The following is a 21854-nucleotide window of genomic DNA, read 5'->3' as shown; positions in this document are numbered from 1 at the left end:
GTATATTGTCACCCTGCTTATTTAACTTATATGCAGAGTACATCATGTGAAATGCCAGGCAAGATGAAGCACAACTGAAATCAAGTTTGCAGGGAGAAATATCAATAACCTCAGATACACAGATGACACCAACCTTATGGCAGAAAGCAAAGAAGAACTAAAGAGCCTCTTGATGAAAGTGAAAGGAGTGGGAAAAGCTGGCTTAAAACTCAACACTCAAAAAACTAAGATCATACTATCTGGTCCCATCACTTTATGGCAAATAGATGGGGAAACAATGGAAACACTGACAGACTTTATTTTCTTGGCTGCAAAGTCACTGCAGATGGTGATGGCAGCCATGAAATTAAAAGATTCTTGCTCCTTGGAAGAAAAGCTATGACCAACCTAGACAGCATATTAAAAAGCAGAGACATTACTTTGCCAACAAAGATCCATCTAGTCAAAGCTATGGTTTTTCCAGTAATCATGTATGGGTGTGAAAGTTGGAGCATAAAGAAAGATTTGATGCTTTTGAACTGTGGTGTTGGAAAAGACTCATGAGAGTCCCTTGCACTGTAAGAAGATGAAAACAGTCAATCCTAAAGGAAATCAGTCCTGACTTCATTGGAAGGACTGATGCTGAAGCTCAAGCTCCAATACTTTGGCCACCTGATGCAAAGAGCTGATTCACTAGAAAAGACCCTGATGCTGGTAAGATTGAAGGCAGGAGGAGAAGGGGACTACAGAGGATGAGATGGTTGGATGGCATCACCAGTTCGATGGACATGAGTCTGAGCAAGCTCCAGGAGGTGGTGATGGACAGGGAAGCCTGGGGTGCTGCAGCCCATGGGGTCACAAAGAGTCAGACACAACTGAGCGATTGAAGTGAAGTGTGTCCAGACTACTCACATCAGTTCCAAGAGTAATTTTGGAAAAATTTATGAAACTGCTGTTAACTTAGGGGGGAAAACCCACTATTCTTAGACAATGCTCTGAATTCTATTGGTGGTGTGTGTGGCTTCAGTCGTGTCCAACTCTGTGTGACCCTATGGATTGCAGTCCACCAGGTTCCCCTTTCCATGGGATTCTCCAGGCAAGAATACTACAGTGAATTGTCATGCCCTCTTCCAGGGGATCTTCCTGGCCCAGAGATCGAACCTGCACATCTTATCTCTCCTGCAGTGGCAGGTGGGTTCTTTACTGGGTTTTTTATTAGCACCACCTGGGAAGCCCCTATTGATGGCATATTTGTATCGTATTAATATATAAAGAGCATATTGCAGAAACTGCTCACATTTATGAACTCATTATAACTGTATTTATTATTTTAAGTCAAAACTTCTCCAGCAGACCTAAGGACTGGCAATGATATGAGTCCTTACTCCTAACAAGTGATAACAATTTGATAGTGGGTTTGGCTGTTTTTTTTTTTCATTTTGTTCCGTTTTATAGATTTGCATATGGACTCTCTTTCCACTCTGATGCAGAAGGCAAAGAAATCAACAAATGTCTAGGGACTGGCTACCACAGGTGGGTATTTCGTGAAAAAGACATAAGCTTACTTGGGACTTAAGAGATTCCAGAAATTTGATTAAGCATTCTATAAATGCCTTAGAGACTTTAAAATTTCCTGGAATGTGAGCAGGATACGTACAACATGACACAAGCAACCTATGGCCATAGCTGTCCCAGAGGGAAAAATGTGAATTTGTCAGCCACTGGCATTGTCATCGCCACTGGTCCTGAGTTTTGACCTCAGTATTGCATTAAAAATGCTTCTAAAGACCATCTCACCAGTGTATTCATGTAAACTATTTAATCACATTCTTGTGTTCCATTAAAAAAAAAAAAGATTATTTTCTCCAAACTTTCATTGCATATTGTTTTCTTTCTTTCATATTTTCATTTTCTTGTGTTTTAGTTTGGCTTGTTTTTGTCTTGATTTTCATTATAGATAATTCAAGTTATAATTTTTTTTCATTGTTTTTTTTTCTCAATTCCTTTTTATAGATACACCATGGTTTGTAGATGTGATGTTTTTAATGTTACATGTCAGATCTATGGTCTTGCATATTTGAAAAATGTATGGGATTCGAGAATTGAGGGAACCTTTGTTGTCCTCTAATGCAGTTCACTTATCTTACAAAACTGAAAACTGAATATCTGGAAAAATAATAGATCTACATAGTTTACGTAGTTTCTTAATGAAAGACAAAGGTACAGTGAATTTTCCTGAATTTGTTCTCTTATATAGGTAGTAGCAATGCATTGCACAGTTTAAGAAGTTATTGAGATTAAACATGGGACAACCTCTGGAGAAGGGACACTCAAGTTTTGAAAAAGCATACTCTGGAAAGATCATTTGGAGTAGGTGGCAAATAGGAGGGCTGGAGGAACTGGGGTTATTTGGGGAATTAATTAAGCAAGAAAGAAAATTGTGACACTCTGAGCTATAAATAGAAAGTGGTAGGATGCAAGAAAAATGATATAACACTTTAAATTGAAGGTGATTTTGAGTACTCCTTTTATTTCTAATTGATGGATAATTGCTTTGGAATATCGTGTTGGTTTCTGCCATACATCAACATGCACCAGACATAAGTACACATATGTCCCTTCCCTCCTGAACCTCCTTCCCATCCCATACCATCCCTCTAGGTTGATCTTGAGTATTCTAAAAGGATTACTGAAACTCCTATCCATTGGGATGGCTACCAAAAAAAAAATGCAGATAACAACTATCGGCAAGGATGGGAGTAATTAGAACACTTGTGCACTGCTGATGGAAACATAAAATGGTGCAGCTATCATGGAAAATGGGATGACTGCTGCTGCTAAGTCACTTCAGTCATGTCCGACTCTGTGTGACCCCATAGACGGCAGCCCACCAGGCTCCCCCGTCCCTGGGATTCTCCAGGCAAGAACACTGGAGTGGGTTGCCGTTTCCTTCTCCAATGCAGGAAAGTGAAAAGTGAAAGGGAAGTCGCTCAGTTATGTCCGACTCTTCGAGACCCCATGGACCGCAGCCTACCAGGCTCCTCCATCCATGGGATTTTCCAGGCAAGAGTACTGGAGTGAGGTGCCATCGCCTTCTCCGAAATGGGATAACAGTTCCTCAAAAAATTAAAAATAGTGTTAGCTTATGATTCAGAAATTCTACTTCTGGATATATAGCCAAAATAATTAAAAGCAAGGTCTTGAAGAGATATTTGTACTCCCCTCTCATAGCAGGGAGAAGGAAATGGCAACCCACTCCAGTATTCTTGCCTGGAGAATCCCATGGACAGAGGAGCTTGGTGGGCTACAGTCCACGGATTGCAGAGTCGGACATGACTGAGCGACTTCACTTTCATAGCATCACTATTCGCAACAGCTAAAAGGTGGAAGCAATCCAAGTATCCATCAACAAATGAATGAATTGCATGTATATCACATGCAAAATGTGGCACACAATGGGATATTACTCACACTTGAAAATGAAAGAAACTCTCATACTTTCCACAACATGGATGAACCATGAGGGTATTATGTTAACTCACAAGACAAATACTATACGATTAACATATATGAAGTATCTAGAGTAATCAAATCCATGGAAACAGAAAATATAATGGTGGTTTCCAGGGGCTGGAAGGAGGAGGAAATACTGAGTTGTTTCATGGGTACAAAGTTTGTCTCACAAAATGAAAAAATTCTGGAGACTGGTTGTATAGCAATGCGATATACTTAACAATACTGAGCTGTACATTTGAAAATGGTTAAGATGGTGAATTTTAAGTATGTGTATGTGCATACCTGCCTAGGCACTCAGTCATGTCTGACTCTTTGCAACCCACTGAACTAGAGCCCACCAGACTTCTCTGTCCATGGGATTTCCCAAGCAAGAATACTGGAGTGGGCTGCCATTTCCTCCAGGGGGTCTTACCCACCCAGGAATCAAATCCATGTCTCCTATGTTTCCTTCATTGGCAGGCAGATTCTTTACCACTGAGCCATCTTGGAAGCCTTTATGTTTGTGTATTTTACCAAATAAAAATTAAAAGTTCAAAAGAAAAACTCCTGAAAGTCTTAGGCAGAAGAAGAATGAGGACAGCATAGCTTCCAGAAGACCGTAGTGGCATCATGGCATGAGTTAAAAGTAGAGCATGGGTAAGATGATGGGTTAGCCTCAAGGCATTCACTGTATGTAGAGAGGGCACTTGTTCCACAGAGCTAATTGATAATCTCCTTAAAGAGCTCACAGCAAGGAGGGGAGGGTGGGATCAATTGGGAGAGAAAGATTAACATATATATATACTACTAGAGTACACCAAGGCTGTATATTGTCACCCTGCTTATGTAACTTATATGCAGAGTACATTATAGGAAATGCCAGGCTGGATGAATCACAAGCTAGAATCAAGATTGCCAGGAGAAATATCAACAACCTCAGATATGCAGATGATACCACCCTAAAGGCAGAAAGCAAAGCCGAACTAAAGAGCCTTTTGATAAAAGTGAAAGAGGAGAATGAAAAAGCTGGCTTAAAACTCAGCATTCAAAAAGTTAAGATCATGGCATCCAGTCCCACCACTTCATGGCAAATAGATGGGGAAAAAGTGAAAACAGTGACAGATTTTATTTTGGGGGCCTCCAAAATCACTGCGGACGGTGACTGCAGCCACGATATTAAAAGATCCTTGCTACTTGGGAAAAAAAAAACTATGACAAACCTAGACAGCATATTAAAAAAGCAGAAACTTAACTTTGCCAACAAAGACCCATCTAGTCAAAGCTATGGAGAAGGCAATGGCAACTCACTCCAGTACTCTTGCCTGGAAAAATCCCATGGACGGAGGAGCCTGGTAGGCTGCAGTCCATGGGGTCGCTAGGATTTGGACACGACTGAGCGACTTGACTTTCACTTTTCACTTTCGTGCATTGGAGAAGGAAATGGAAACCCACTCCAGTGTTCTTGCCTGGAGAATCCCAGGGATGAGGGAGCCTGGTGGGCTGCCGTCTCTGAGGACGCACAGAGTCGGACACGACTGAAGCAACTTAGCAGCAGCAGTCAAAGCTATGGTTTTTCCTGTAGTTATATACGGATGTGAGAGTTGGACTATAAAGAAGGCTGAGCGCCGAAGAATTGATGCTTTTGAACGGTGGTGTTGGAGAAGACTCTTGAGAGTCCCTTGGACAGCAAGGAGATCAAGCCAGTCAATCCTAAAGGAAATCAGTCCTGAATATTCTTTGGAAGGGCTGATGCTGAAGCTGAAGCTACAATACTTTGGCCACCAGACGTGAAGAACTGCTTCATTTGAAAAGACCCTGATGCTGGGAAAGATTGAGGGCAGAGGGAGAAGGAGGCAACAGAGGATGAGATGGTTGGATGGCATCACTGACTCAATGGACATGACTTGAGCAAACTCTGGGAAATAGTGAAGGACAAGGAAGCCTGGTATGCTGCATTCCACAAAGAGTCGGACAGGACCGAAGGACTGTTCTTACACAAGAACAATGTGTAACATAGGTTGCTGGTGGGAAGCTGCTGTAAAGCAGAGAGAGCTCAGCTCAGTTCTCCGTGATGACCTAGATGGGTGGGATAGGGATGGGTGGAGGAGGAGGTTCAAGGGGCAGGGGGATATATGTACACGTATGGTTGATTCACTTCATTGTACAGCAGAAACTAACACAGTATTGTAAAGCAATTATATTCCAATAAAATAAAGAATCCATGGTTTAAATATAATTACAGTGGGCCACCTTAACTGCTCTAGGTAAGACATGCACACATGATTATCTGTGGTTAAGAGAAAGAAAGAGAACATTATCTTAATTTTCATCATAATTTCTGAGAATAATAAATTACAAACAAAAAAGACAATTTCAGGGAGCCTGGATGTAGTGGCAGGGGTGGAACTCATAGGTATTATTAAGGAAATATAATAGGTATTATTAAGGAAATACAGTGATAGTTATTATTAAGGAAATATAAAAATATAATTGGATAGAGATTGACTTGTGAGAAAAGGTGGTCAGAAGTAGGCTGAAGAATTGCAAAGCTATCATGAGATTAAAGCTGAGAATATATTCAAGTTTATTAACAGGTAGACTGTGCATTAAAAATAAAGGAGCTTAACACCAAACCCACAAAATTCTGGAGAGGTTAAAATTTAGTCTGTGAGTAGGGAAGTTAGGAAGCCATCCATGGTCAGCAGATGCCAATAGCGTCATAAAGGAGAAGCCATGCTTATTAACATCATGTCATGATCTTAGGACCAAGTGTGCTAGAATTGTCAGGCAAATGTATATATTGAATGAATTCTTATGTTATCCTTATGAACAAGGATTTCAAAATACTGTTAAGGACAATATGTGTAAGTGATTTATAACTGATTTAAAGAGCAATTGTTAATTTTTTTCTTCTGAGTAGTACCCCATCTAGAAGAATATCTCTCGTGCATTGTTGAAGCATTTTATCAGACCAGCCCTTTTCAGATTGTATAATGGTACGTTGCTCAATTCTCTAGACTATTAACTAGAAAAGATACAGATCATCAGGTAAGGATTATGGGCTGAATCTAACATAATGATGATTAACTGGGGCAAAGGCAAAGTTGTAATTAGTCAAGTCATCCAGTTGGGTAGACGTGAAACAAGATACATAGAACTTACTTGTGGTATCCACAGTAGCTGATGTAGATGTGGCCTGGGTCAAGAGTGTTCTGCAGCTCCCTGTGATCTCAGATCTTAGACTGCACGTCACAAAATGATTGGCATTGTCAGCCAAGGTGGAAGGGGGGTGGAGGGATGCGCGTTGGTGGGTGGGGAGGAGTACACTTTGGTTTACGTGCATGCTAAGAGGCTTCAGTCATGTCCAACTCTTTGCAACCCTGTGGACCGTAGCCTTCCAGGCTCCACGTCCTCGGGATTCTCTAGGCAAGAACATTGGAGCGGGTTGCCATGCCTTCCTCCAGGGGCATCTTCCTGTCCCCAAGATCGAACCAGCATCTCTTACATCTTTTGCATTGGAAAGTGGGTTCTTTACCGCTAGAGTCACCTGGGAAACCCACAACTTGGTTTAGGCCAATTGTAGTACAAGGGAAGACATTCAGGGGAGGAGAAATAGGCAGAGGAAGGAACTCTAAGCCCTTTCATCTGAGAAAGCAAGTAAAATTACTGGGTATATTTAACTGTAGAGCTAAATTATGTATACCATAGTCACACACTATAAATATTTTGAAATTGTCAGATAGAGTTCAAAGTGACTGAATGAATGCTGCTTAATGCAAGTTTGTGGGCTATTAATTCACATGAATTTGCTTTGTCTACTTCTTAATTGTGTGACTTTGGGAAAGTCTCTTAAGCTTTGTAAGCCTTAACTTGCTGATATTTAAATGGAAATAAAACCTAGAAGGCAATGGCAACCCACTCCAGTACTCTTGCCAGGAAGGTCCCATGGATGGAGGAGCCTGGTAGGCTGCAGTCCACGGGATCGCTAGGAGTCAGACACGACTTCACTTTCACTTTTCACTTTCATGCATTGGAGAAGGAAATGGCAACCCACTCCAGTGTTCTTGCCTGGAGAATCGCAGGGACAGGGGAACCTGGTAGGCTGCTGTTTATGGGGTCGCAGAGTCGGACACAACTGAAGTGACTTAGCAGTAGTAGCAGCAATGCTAAATCAGATAAGTAATGAATATAACGAAAGTAAAAGAGGAGAGCGAAAAAGTTGGTTTAAAGCTCAACATTCAGAAAACGAAGATCATGGCATCCGGTCCCATCACTTTATGGGAAATAGATGGGGAAACAGTAGAAACAGTGTCAGACTTTATTTTTTGGGGCTCCAAAATCACTGCAGATGATGACTGCAGCTATGAAATTAAAAGACACTTACTCCTTGGAAGAAAAGTTATGACCAACCTAGATAGCATATTCAGAAGCAGAGACATTACTTTGCCGGCTAAGGTCCATCTAGTCAAGGCTATGGTTTTTCCTGTGGTCATGTATGGATGTGAGAGTTGGACTGTGAAGAAGGCTGAGCGCCGAAGAATTGATGCATTTGAACTGTGGTGTTGGAGAAGACTCTTGAGAGTCCCTTGGACTGCAAGGAGATCCAACCAGTCCATTCTGAAGGAGATCAGCCCTGGGATTTCTTTGGAGGGAATGATGCTAAAGCTAAAACTCCAGTACTCTGGCCACCTCCTGCGAAGAGTTGACTCACTGGAAAAGATTCTGATGCTGGGAGGGATTGGGGGCAGGAAGAGAAGGGGACAACAGAGGATGAAATGGCTGGATGGCATCACGGACTCGATGGACGTGAGTCTGAGTGAACTCTGGGAGTTGGTGATGGACAGGGAGGCCTGGCGTGCTGCGACTCATGGGGTCACAAAGAGTCGGACACGACTGAGCGACTGAACTGAACTGAACTGAATGAATATAAAACCATTGTGACGTTATCTTTTTGAAAGATTTGTAACTACATGGTCTTTATTATATTGTCAAACACTCAGAATATCTAATAATTAGCAAAATTCAAATTACAAATATATGGACATATTAGAAGAGTTAAATAGAATATGTTAAATAAATGTGTTAAATAGAATGGAATATTTAATGTTTAAGTGGGAACTGATTTTCCAAGTAGCTAGTCAGTTCATTAGTGAATATTTTTGTCTTGCGAAAACTTGCTTTCTAACCACCATTGTAACCACAGAGGCTTAAGTAATAACTACTCAGAAAATAAGAACAATTTGTATCTCTAACTAGCCAGGCAAAAAGCATAATATTATTTTGAATAATATTCACACTTTTTTAAAATTGTGAAAGAGCTTGAATAACAATAGAGATTATTAGGAAATAACTGTAACCAGTTATTTTTTAAAAATTAGTCTTAACATAAATTCCAGAGTAACCAGTCTGAATCTTATCAGACATGGTTTCGAAATGAATCTGAAAAATTAAATAGCAAAGAACTCTAATCTATTTTAGATATATCTATTTGAAAACCTCATGAAAGCATATTTCAAAAGCTTCTCAAAATTTCAGTCAGTAATTTTTATTCATTTTAACTCTTATAAATAACTTTTACTATAATTTTAGGGACTTAAGCTGTCCTTTGCAGAAAGAATTCTTTCATCAGTGAATTTTTTCCTCATATTTTCTTTTCCAAATTGAATAATTAAAATTTCTTTAACTTCTCTTGTGATGTTTTCTTCTTTCATTATCTACATTGTTCTTTAGATGTGAAATGCAGAATTATACTGTTTATTGGATATAGTGATAGCTTATGTATCCTATGCCATACTGTCGCCAACTACAAATTGGCACTTACCATCAGTTCAGTTCAGTTCAGTCGCTCAGTCGTGTCCGACTCTTTGCGACCCCATGAACTGCAGCATGCCAGGCCTCCCTGTCCATCACCAACTCTCGCAGTTCACTCAGACTCATGTCCATCGAGTTAGTGATGCCATCCAGCCATCTCATCCTCTGTCGTCCCCTTCTCCTCCTGCCCCCAATCCCTCCCTGCATCAGGGTCTTTTCCAATGAGTCATCTCTTCGCATGAGGTGGCCAAAGTACTGGAGTTTCAGCTTTAGCATCATTCCTTCCAAAGAAATCCCAGGGCTGATCTCCTTCAGAATGGACTGGTTGGATCTCCTTGCAGTCCAAGGGACTCTCAAGAGTCTTCTCCAATACCACAGTTCAAAATTCTGCGCTCAGCCTTCTTCACAGTCCAACTCTCACACCCATACATGACCACAGGAAAAACCATAGCCTTGACTAGATGGACCTTAGTCGGCAAAGTAACATCTCTGCTTTTGAATATGCTATCTAGGTTGGTCATGACTTTTATTCCCAGGAGTAAGCGTCTTTTAATTTCATGGCTGCAGTCACCATCTGCTGTGATTTTGGAGCCCCAAAAAATAAAGTCTGACACTGTTTCCACTGTTTCCCCATCTATTTCCCATGAAGTGATGGGACCAGATGCCATGATCTTCGTTTTCTGAATGTTGAGCTTTAAGCCAACTTTTTCACTCTCCTCTTTCACTTTCATCAAGAGGCTCTTCAGTTCCTCTTCACTTTCTGCCATAAGGGTGGTGTCATCTGCATATCTGAGGTTATTGATATAGGCACTTGCTATTTACCTCTGAAAGAAAGTGTTAGTCACTCAGTCGTGTCTGACTCTTTGTGACCCCATGGACTATAGCCTGCTGAGGCTCTTCTGTCCACAGAATTCTCCAGGCAAGAATACTGGAGTGAGTTGCCTTTCTCTTCTCCAGCGGATCTTCCCAACCCAGGGATTGAACCCGTATCTCCTGCACCTCCTGCATTGGCAGGTGGATTCTTTACCACTGAGCCACCTGGGAAGCCCTCTACAAAGATTAAATCATGTGTTGCTGCAGCTGCTGATCTTCAACACCCATTGAACGGAGTTCAGGGTGGAGAATGGTAATGAGGCAATCTGTGCTCAAGGAAAAACTGGCAGAACAGGTCTGCAGATAGATATTTTCAGGCGCCGATTTTATGAGCCCAATTCTCTTATTTCCTCATAACTAGAAAAGCACTACAATCCTTCATGGAGATGACTGCTTCTTGTGACTAACAGAAACCTTCTATAAAAAAATATGTGTTTGATTGCATGTATTCCCTCTTCACCAAAATCACATACATACTCATTCCCCCGCTGCCCCTTTGGCTCTTTGGAACAGCATCTCAGAGCTATCTGATATGTATTCTGGGCTAAGTCCTCATTTTGTCCCAAATAAAATTTAACTCACAACTCTCATGTTGTACATTTTTTAAAGTCAACACAGTCTTTTAATGAACAAGAAAGCTTTATTATGACTCAAAGAAAGTACTATCCAATATTCTTTCAAGATTAAAAATATCCTCCATTTCTTTTTTTAACTAGGGGAAAAAAAACTGCCCATTTAGAAAGTTTATTTATGACATAAATGAAAGCTGAAAACTAAATCTTTTTTTTTTTCCTTACCCCTATTTCTGCACGTTGCTTTGCACTGTAAATTCCTTAGGGGCGTAGTCTAAATTATAAAATACCTGTGTTTCCTTCCCTTGTAGATTAGCTACTTATGAAGGAAACAAGTAAGATGCTTTTATAAGCAAAACAGCAATATCAATGAAAAATTATTTTTAAAGATAGCCCTAAGTTTTACTTCATACAGTCAATTAAAAATAAATGAATCATGTATTGAATCTTGAACTTCAGTAAACTAAACTAGTACATCTCATTCTGAGAAGCAAAGTTAGTGATCACTTTAATATTTAGTTCAGCTTCACTAGAAATGCCACTCAGTTTTATATATTGCCAGCAAAAATCAGGGTGCAAATTATAGCTTATTTTAAAATTAAATAAAACTCTTAGTGAAAAGCAGGGCTTCATTGTAGAATGCTATATTTTATTAGGCTTCTACTGATGTAAATTTTGGAAAATGCAAATTGTCAAAGTAACTGGCCTGTATTTTCTGGCTGGACTTGGAGAGTAAAAAAATGACTACTACAAAGAAGGAAAAATAAGCTAACACAATTTCTTTTCAACCCAAAGCAAGCATTTACTGTATTTATTTCAGAATTCTCTTCTGAGGTTGAAAGAAGGATATTCAAGACCAGAAGAAAATGGTATGTTAAAATTTGGGGTAAATAAAAGCAGTTGGGTAAAACTCTGTTGAGATTTGAGGAGTAAGTAGACCATGGCAGTGGTCTCCAACCTTTTTGGCACCAGGGACCATTTTTGAGGAGGACAATATTTCCACAGACCAGGGGGAGGAAGAGATGGTTTGGGAATGATTCAAGCTCATTACATTCGTTGCGTACTTCATTTCTATTGTTATTACATCAGTTTTGCCTCAGATCATCAGGCATTAGATCCTGGAGGATGGGGACCCCTGGACTGTGCGACAGGCCTTTAGATTTCATAAAGGAAACATCTGACCTTGGGCCATATAAATGGACCACATTCTTCCTTTATTTCAGTGGAATTCTCAGTGATAGGATTCAGCATTTCAGGTTAATCTAAGGGTAAAGTTTCCATTTTTCCTTTTGATACTCTCCATGGGGTTCCCGCAGCAAGAATGCTGGAGTGGTTTGCCACTCCCTCCTCCTCACCATACAGTTGCGCTCATTTCACATGCTAGAAAAGTTATACTCCAAATCCTTCAAACTAGGCTTCCACAGTGCATGAACCCAGAACCTCCAGACATATAAGCTGAGTTGAGAAAAGGCAGAGGAACCACAAATCAAATTGCCAACATTCATTGGATCATAGAAAAAGGAAAAGAATACAAGAAAAACATCTACTTCTGCTTTATTGACTATGCTAAAGCCTTTGACTGTATGGATCAAAAAAAAAAACTGGAAAATTCTTAAAGAGATGGGAATACCAGACCACTTTACCTATCTCCTGAGAAACCTATATGCAGATCAAGAAGCAACACTTAGAACCCTACATGGAACAACTGACTGGTTCAAAATTGTGAAGAGTAGGACAAGGCTGTATATTGTCATTTTGTTTATTTAACATATGCAGAGAAAAGTCGGACATGACTGAGTGACTTCCCTTTCACTTTCACTTTCACGCATTGGAGAAGGAAATGGCAACCCACTCCAGTGTTCTTGCCTGGAGAATCCCAGGGACAGGGGAGCCTGGTTGGCTGCCATCTATGGGGTCACACAGAGTCGGACACGACTGAGGTGACTTAGTAGCAGCAGAGTATATCATGCAAAATGCCGGCTGGATGAACCACAAGCTAAAATCAAGATTGCGAGGAGTAATATCAACAACCTCAGATATGCAGATGATACCCCTCTAATGGCAGAAAGCAAATATGAACAAAAGAGCCTCTAGATGAGAATGAAAGAGGAGAGTGAAAAAGCTGGCTTAAAACTCAACATTCTAAAAACTAAGATCATGGCATCTGCTCCCATCACTTCGTGGCAAATAGAAGAGGAAAAAAGTAGACGCAATGCCAGATTTTATTTTCTTGGGCTCCAGTGTCACTGTGGATGATGACTGCAACTATGAAATTAAAACACACTTGCTCCTTGGAAAGAAAGCAATGACCAAATTAGAGAGTGTATTAAAAAGCACAGACATCACTTTGTCAACAAAGGTCCATATAGTCAAGCTATGTTTTTTTAAGTAGTTGTGTATAGATGTGAGAGCTGAAAGAAGAATTGATGCTTTCAAATTGTGGTGCTGGGGAGCATTCTTGAGAGTCCCTTAGACTGCAAGGTGATCAAACCAGTCAAACCTGAATATTCATTGGATGGACATTGAGGCTCCACTACTTTGGCCACCTGATGCAAAGAGCCAACTCATTTAAAAAGACCCTCATGCTGGGAAAGATTGAGGGTGGAGGAGAAGGGGATGGCAGAAGATGAGATGGTTAGATAGCATCACTGACTCAATGGACATGAACTTGAGCAAACCCTGGGAGATTGTAAAAGACAGGGAAGCCTGTCTTTACCCCATGTTTCAGTCCATGGGGTAGCAAAGAGTTGGACACGTATGAGCAACTGAACAACAGCAACCTCTAAATGTAGGTCTTTCTTAAGAGTTGGTTCTTCTTTGTGGGTTTGCTTGCATCTCTATACTCTCTCCTTTAGAAATTTCATCTTGTTGAACTACTCTGTAGATGGCTCATAACAGTACATCTTCATAACACAGTGAGCTCAGCTCTGTGTCTGTGATGAACTGGAGAGGTGGGATGGGGCGTGGGAGGGAGGCTCCAGAGGGAAGGAATATGTGTATACTTATAGCTGATTCACCTTGTTGCACAGCAGAGATCAACACAACATTGTAATATAATTATCCTTCAATTAAAATTATATTACAAAAAACAGTACATCTTCAGTGCTAACTCCTTCCTTTGGCTTTTTATGTACATTTCCCAAATCACAAATATATTAAGACTGGATTTATCAATATTCCTCTTAACATTTACTTCTCATTCTGTTTTTTTCTCTGTCAGTATTTCCAAAATGATTCTACTTATCTAAGCTCTTTGTCTCTGACTAACTGGGCAATCAGAGACTTTGCATCCACTTTGTGGCAGAAGAATGATTTTAAGCTAAAGGCACCTGGAAAACAGCAGGTGTGAGAAGGGCATTTTAATCTCTCCTTTTCTTTCTGAAAACAGTAGATTAAAAACTTCCATGTAAAGATGTACTCCTTGTACTAGGAGAAAAAGAAACACTCTTCAACAGGGGATCAAAGCCAAGAGAATTCTGTACAGATCTTGTTAAAATAATTCTCATCTTCCTTTCGCTTCCTCACATAGCATTACTTTTCCACAACTGCTTCTCGCTTTTCTTTGTTTAACCTGGTATAAAAGAATTTAGGCTTTGCCACTTCCTTGACTATTCATTTCCTTCTGTAAAACTTGTATTAAATAAATGTGTATCCTTTTCTTCTGTTCATGTTTTATTTCTGCTTAATTTTCAGGCCAAGGCTGAGGAGCCTAAGAAGGTAAAGATAACATTTTGCTTCCTCTACAGCATCAATCTGTATTGTATATACCTTCCATACTGCTCCTCTTTGCTCCTACTTTTATTCTTTTTATTGGAATATTATGGAACCTTCTTAAATAACTTGATTCATCTGTATGAGAGAATCTTCAAGAGCATAATATTAACCAACTCATGTTCTTGCTCCTAAATCTTCCACAGCTCCTCACTATTGGATAATATTTAGTATTCTTAAATTAATAATTAGGGAACCAGTCTGTCTTAGACTATTTTTCATATGTTTTTTTTTCCTCCATACTCTCCATGTACCTAATTTTGCAACAAAGATACCTGTCTTTAGAATGCCTTCTAGGTAGAGTTAGAAATCAACACTGCTAGGAATCCTGTATTGCTTCCTACTCCCAACTCCAACCTCCCATTCTTATTGCTAAATAGCTCTTCCAATTAAAACTAAATTTTTATTTTCCTTTCATTCAATTTATCCACGGGTGTGATCAATATTTAAGTTGAAAGTGAAAGTGAAGTCGCTTAGTCATGTCCAAGTCTGCAACCCCGTGGACTGTAGCCCACCAGGCTCCTCCATCCATGGGATTCTCCAGGCACGAATACTGGAGTGGGTTGCCATTTCCTTCTCCAGGGGATCTTCCTGACCCAGGGATTGAACCCAGGTCTCCTGCATTGCAGGCAGATGCTTTAACCTCTGAGCCACCAGGGAAGCCCTATATTTAAGTTAATAAAATGTAAATATTAATTGAGTAAATTAATATATTCACATTAATTAACTTATATTAATGAAATTAATCCACTTACTTATGTAATGTATTTAAATTTAACAAGAAGATGTTATATTATATTCCTGCTAAATTTTATTATCAAAGAAATAGGTATTTGCACTTCCTTACTTTAAGAGAAAACCAGGGTGCAGGGTTGGCAGCAAGTCCCCCTATGAAGTAGGCATGCCCTCTAGTGGCAGATTCACCACACTACAGGCCTGGACTCTCATGCCACCAATTCTGAAGTTCCAGCTGCAGTTTTTTTCTAAAAGAATATGTCAAACAGGCATTTTTTTCTAAATATGATTTTTCACAAAATCACTTTTCACAAATAATATTTTTCACAAAAATATTACATAATGTCGCCTTTGTGCATGGCATTAAAAACTTAAAACCAACCAAGTTTGGGGTAATAAACAGATAAGTTTAAAGAAAGAAAAGGACCTAAAATTTTCATGTGTTAATATTTTGGACAGAAAGAAGGACATTTCTGAGGGAAACCTGACAGAAGGAGATTTCTGACAGAAAGAAGGTCTTTTCTGGGAAAGAAACTTGACAGAAAGAAGGTGTAGTTTGTACTTATCACCTCAATAAATTGGGGTAAATATACTCAAAGTAACGATTTACACAGGTGGAAACATGACAATAACAACAGTTCTGTTGTGTGTATGAGAAATAACACATAACAATGTTTGGATTCCAGCACATGCTTCATTTTAAAAAGTACCATATTTTTCAATGTTAGCATCCATTTTACCATTGATGAATATAAAGAGAATAGATATTTCTTAATCTTCAAAAATGGCATTTCTAGTTTGAAATTTACTTTAAATGGCAATATAGAGTGTATAGAATGTAAGAGAGATACCAATCCATAACAGGTGCAAAATAACATGTCTTTTCAGTAAATGTCAGAAAAAAACTAAAAAACAAATAATATATATCATCCATATTATAAATCTACTAATTTTTACATGTTTTTTCCTAGAATATTTTTTGGGAAAAAAAAAGAGAATTCAGATAGAAACTAGATAGGAAGGAGATTTCTGACAGAAAGAAAATGTTTTTCTGAAGAAACCTGACAGGAAGAAGGTGATTTCTGACAGAAAGAAGGACGCTTCTGAGGGAAACCTGACACAAAGGAGGAGATTTTTGACAGAAAGAACGTCTTTTTCTAGGAGAGAAACCTCACAGAAAGAGGGTGATTTCTGACAAATGACAGAAAGAAGGATGTGTCTGAGGGAAACCTAATGGAAAGAAGATTCCAGACAGAAATAAGGGTTTGTTTTTTTTTTTTTCTGGGAGATAAACCTGACAGAAAGAAGACAATTTCTGACAAAAAGGACATTTCTGAGGGAAATCTGATGGAAAGAAGATGATTTCTGACAGAAAGAAGGATGTTTCTGAGGGAAACCTGACAGAAAGAAGGAGATGTCAGACAGAAAGGTCTTTTCTCAGAGAGAAACCTGACAGAAAGAAAGCAATTTATGACAGAAAAAAAGGACGATTCTGAGGGAATCCTGACACAAAGAAGGGGATTTCTGATAGAAAGGAGGTCTTTTCTCGGAGAGAAACCTGACAGAAAGAAGGCCATCTCTGAGGGAAATCTGATGGAAAGATGGAGATTTCTGACAGAAAGAAGGGTATTTCTGAGGGAAACCTAACAGAAAGAAGGAGATACCTGACAGAAAGAAGGTCTTTTCTCAGAGAGAAACCTGACAGAAAGAAAGCAATTTATGACAGAAAAAAAGGACGATTCTGAGGGAATCCTGACACAAAGAAGGGGATTTCTGATAGAAAGAAGGTCTTTTCTGGGAGAGAAATCTGACAGAAGGCAATTTCTGACATGACAGAAAAAAACGAAGTTTCTGAGGGAAATCTGACACAAAGAAGGGTATTTCTAACAGAAAGAAGGTCTTTTCTGGAATATAAACCTGACAGAAAGAAGGCACTTTCTGAAAGAAGGATGTTTCTGAGGGAAACCTGATGGAAAGATGGAGATTTCTGACAGAAAGAAGAGTGTTTCTGAGGGAAACCTAACAGAAAGAAGGAGATATTGGACAGAAATCAGGTCTATTCTGGGAGAGAAATGTGACAGAAAGAAGGCAATTTCTGACAGAAAAAAAGGACGATTCTGAGGGAAACCTGACACAAAGAAGGGGATTTCTGACAGAAAGAAGGTTTTTTCTGGGAAAGAAACCTGACAGAAAAAAGGAGATTTCTGACAGTAAGAAGGATGTTTCTGAGTGAATCCTGACTCAAAGAAGATTTCTGACAGAAAGAATGTGTTTTGGGGGGGATAAACCTAACAGGAAGAAGGGAACTTCTGACAGATAGAACATTTCTGAGGGAAACCTGATGAAAAGGAGTTTTCTGACAGAAAGGTCTTTTTTGGGGAAAGAATCCTGACAAAAATAAGGCAATTTCTGACAGAAAGAAAGACATTTTTGAGCGAAACCTAACACAAAGAAGATTTCTGACAGAGTATGTTTTGGGGGAGAGAAACCTGACAGAAAGAAGGATGTTTCTGAGGGAAACCTGATGGAAAGAAGGAGTTTTCTGACAGAAATGTCTTTCCTGGGAGCAAAATCTGACAGAAAGAAGGCAATTTCTGACAGAAAGAAAGACATTTCTGAGGGAAACCTAATGGAAAGATGGAGATTTCTGACAGAAAGAAGGGTGTTCTGAGGGAAACCTAACAGAAAGGAGATATCGCACAGAAAGAAGGTCTTTTCTGGGAGAGAAATGTGGCAGAAAGAAGGCAATTTCTGACAGAAAAAGAGGATGATTCTGAGGGAAACCTGACACAAAGAAGGTGATTTCTGACAGAAACACGGTCTTTTCTGGGAGAGAAACCTGACAGAAAGAATTTCTGACAGAAAGAAGGATGTTCCTGAGGGAAAACTGCCAGAAAGGAGATATCAGACAGGAAGAAGTTCTTTACTGACAGAAAGAAGGACGTTTCTGAGGAAAATCTGACAGAAAGAAGAAGATTTCTGACAGAAAGAATGTGGGTTTTTTTTTTTTGGGGGGGGGGGACCTGACAGAAAGAAGGACATTTCTGAGGGAAACCTGATGAAAAGAAGTTTTCTGACAGACAGGTCTTTTCTGGGAGAGAATCCTGATAGAAAGAAGGCTATTCTGACAGAAAGAATATTTCTGAGGGATACTGAAAGAAAGAAGATGTTTTCTTCCAAAAAGAAGATTTTTCCTGTGAGAGAAACCTGACAGAAAGAAGCTGATTTCTGGCTGAGAGAGGGGCTTTTCTGAGGAAAGCTGACTAAAAGAAGGAGATTTCTGACTGAAATAAGGTTTTCTTTGTGAGTGAAACCTGACAGAAAGAAGGCAATTTCTGACAGAAGGAGGGACTTTTCTGATTGAAGTAAAAGTTGCTCAGTCGTGTCCAACTCTTTGCAACCCCATGGACTATACAGTCCATGGAATTCTCCAGGCAAGAATACTAGAGTGGGTAGCCTTTCTCTTCTCCAGGGGATCTTCCCAACCCAGGGATCAAATCCAGGTCTCCCACATTACAGGCAGGTACTTTACCAGCTGAGCCGCAAGGGAAGCCTAAGAATACTGGCGTGGGTAGCCTATCCCTTCTCTGGCAGATCTTCCTGACCCAGGAATCAATCCGGGGCCTCCTGCATTGCAGGAGGGTTCTTTACCAACTGAATATCAGGGTAACCCTTTCTGATTGAAACCTGATAGAAAGAAGAGATATGCCAGAAAGAAGGACTTTTCTTTGATGGAAACATGATAGGAAAAAAAAAGGAGATTTCTGACAGAAAGAAGGATTTCTTTGTGATAGAAACCTGACAGAAAGATGATATCCATAAAAGCTTCCTTGGTGGCTCAGATGGTAAAGCATCTGCCTGCAATGCAAGAGACCGGGGTTCGATTCCTGGGTCAGGAAGATCCCCTGGAGAAGGAAATGGCAATCCACTCCAGCACTCTTGCCTGGAAAATCTCATGGACGGAGGAGCCTGATAGGCTACAGTTCATGGGGTCCCAAAGAGTCGGACACGACTGAGCAACTTCACTTTCACTTTCACTTATTTTATAGAAACCTAACAGAAAGACGGAGATTTCTTTCTGTCTTTCTTTCTGTCTTTAGACAGACAGAAAGTCTCTTCTAGGGGAACCTGAGAGATAGGAGATTTCTGACAGAAAGAAGGACTTGTCTTCGAGGGAAATCTGACAGAATGAAAGATTTCTGAGAGAAAGTAGGACTTTTCTGAGTAAATTCTGAGTGAGGTTTGTAGGAGGGAATTCTGAGTGAAGGAACTTTATACTTATTTCAGTCTTTCTGTCAGGTTTCCTTTGGTGAAAGGAATCCTGCTTATAGTTGAGTATGAGGGAATTTTTACACCTTGAAATTGAAATTGAATTTTGAGAAAATGAGATTTGAGATATTATTGTGAAGAATGAGATTCCATGTAATTCTGGGAGAAAGATTGAGAGTCAGGGAAATGTGAGACATAGAAGGAGATTCCAAGAGAATTCTGAGAGTAAGCAGAGTGAGGAAATTCTGAGAGAAAGAAGAGGGTCTGCAGAATTCTGAAAGAATCAGAGGTAATTTTTAGAAGAATGATAACAGAAATTACTTTGAGAAGTTTGGTGAAAGGATATCTGAGTGAGGGAGGGTTTGATTTCATTATCCATGAGAAAGAGTATAAGGGAATTCTGAGAGAAGGAGGGTAAGATGGTATTCTGAGAATGATGTTCAGCGAGTATTCTGAGAGAAATCTATATCTACTATTGTTTTTTAATATTAAGGAAAACTTATGTTATTCTTACTTACAGCTTTCCAGTTGCATTATACATGTTTGTACATCCATCGGAAAATTCTTGAGATCCATTGGACAGGAGAGTGTTAATGTCAACCTGAAAGAATTCAAAGTAATCATTTTATAAAGAAATTTATTATATCATGTTAATATTCTATTATTCAGGATACAATGGAAAACAATGCTGTTTAGGTTGTGGCTAACATCTACTCAAGAAAATTTGCTCCAGCTTGTATATATAGTGTGAAATAACTATCCTTTAAATAAATCTAGTTTTGGAGGGAAGAAAAGCTGTATATATAAACATCTAATCACAGTTATTTATTTTTATATTTATGCTTTCCTTTAGATAGTACTGGAGATATCTAAGAGTGGTCTCTATTTCCAGAAAAGACCCTTTTTAAAAAGATATTTGAGAGTAAGCTTTATAAAATTGATGCCAAAGCCCCAAAGACAAAATTCCCCCATATCATAGAGAAAACATCATTGAGGCAAGTATTGGTTGACCAAAAAGTTCATTTATGTTTTTCCATAAGATATTACCAGAAAACCCAAACAAACTTTCTGGCCAACCCAACAGATCCAAGGTTTGGAATCTGGATGTGAAAAGACTGAGTGCCAGAAAGTAATTTCATGTGACATCTTTTACTGTCTTTGTAACTACACTGAAGATCTTCTCAGTGAACATCCAGCAGGAAAAAAATCTCTGGATCTAGAGGACTCCAAAATTCTCGTTATTAGGGCTTCCCTGTTGTGGAATTAGAGCATTTCACCACATTGTATTAGGTCCACAAAATAGCCCTCTCAAACACGTGTGACATATTCTGTGTTCAGCAAACAAACTTTTGATGTGACTTCACACAAAGTGAGATGACATGATGGTGAACCCTACTTTTCCTCATGTCAGAATGTATTATAATGTTGACTTTCCAGGTAATTCACTGCTCGATTTTTTTTTTTTCCTTTAAAGAGTACATGACTTCAGGGATTATCTATCTTCATGAATTACCAATAGTTTGTAGTTTCTGGATATGAGAAAAAGAAGTCCACATCCAAATAAATCCAAATTTATTCAAATGAAGTTCTTTTCTAAGAAATCTCTGCGGCTGCTGCTAAGTCACTTCAGTCGTGTCCAACTCTGTGCGACCCCATAGACGGCAGCCCACCAGGGTCCCCCATCCCTGGGATTCTCCAGGCAAGAACACTGGAGTGGGTTTCCATTTCCTTCTCCAATGCGTGAAAGTGAAAAGTGAAAGTGTCGCTCAGTCGTGTCCGACCCTCCGCGACCCCATGGACTGCAGCCTACCAGGCTCCTCCATCCATGGGATTTTCCAGACAAGAGTACTGGAGTGGGGTGCCATCTAGCCAGCCCCTTTTATTGAAAAGCTTTCCCACTGAAATGCAGTGTATTAGTGGACATTGTAGGCTGAGTCATTCATCTAAACTCTGTGACCATTCTGGAGAGAGGTTGTGAGCAATATATTAGTTAATCTGTGAAATGCTCAGTCAAGTGCTTGACACCTAGTAAACAATCAGCATTAGTTATTAAGGATTACTAGTACATTCTCACTACCCCTCCCCATTTCCTCCTCCCCCAAATTATACAGTATGCACACAAAGATGACAGGATTAAATCACTTATTTAAAAAATTAAGTTTTAGCAAAAAATAACCATCAGCTCTACTAAATGCAACCACATTCTCTGAAGTAGCATTTTTATGTGGGCCATAGACATAAAGCTATAATGATGTACATCTGACAGTGAATACTCTTGGTAGGGTCCCAGTGACGTCATTTGAGAGGCATAAGCTGACAGAGAGTGAAGCTGCTGAATGTTTAAGAGTC

General features: G+C 39.5%; 1 protein-coding gene across 2 annotated transcripts in view; it reads right to left on the bottom strand.

Moving 5' to 3' along the window:
* The window catches only part of GLRA3 (glycine receptor alpha 3), a 183074-nt gene that overhangs the window by 58373 nt on the left and 102847 nt on the right, over positions 1-21854 (bottom strand). For both annotated transcript variants that reach the window (XM_070292284.1, XM_069579441.1), the window contains exon 5: positions 20024-20106. In XM_070292284.1, coding sequence (XP_070148385.1) covers positions 20024-20106 — 83 coding nt within the window. The remainder of the gene's footprint in view (positions 1-20023; positions 20107-21854) is intronic.

The sequence above is a fragment of the Ovis canadensis genome, chromosome 2 (genome assembly GCF_042477335.2).
Source record: "Ovis canadensis isolate MfBH-ARS-UI-01 breed Bighorn chromosome 2, ARS-UI_OviCan_v2, whole genome shotgun sequence".
In the NCBI taxonomy this organism is placed as follows: Eukaryota; Metazoa; Chordata; class Mammalia; order Artiodactyla; family Bovidae; genus Ovis; species Ovis canadensis.
Note: the sequence above shows the minus strand (reverse complement) of the source record. Positions and strands in the feature narration are given on the sequence as shown.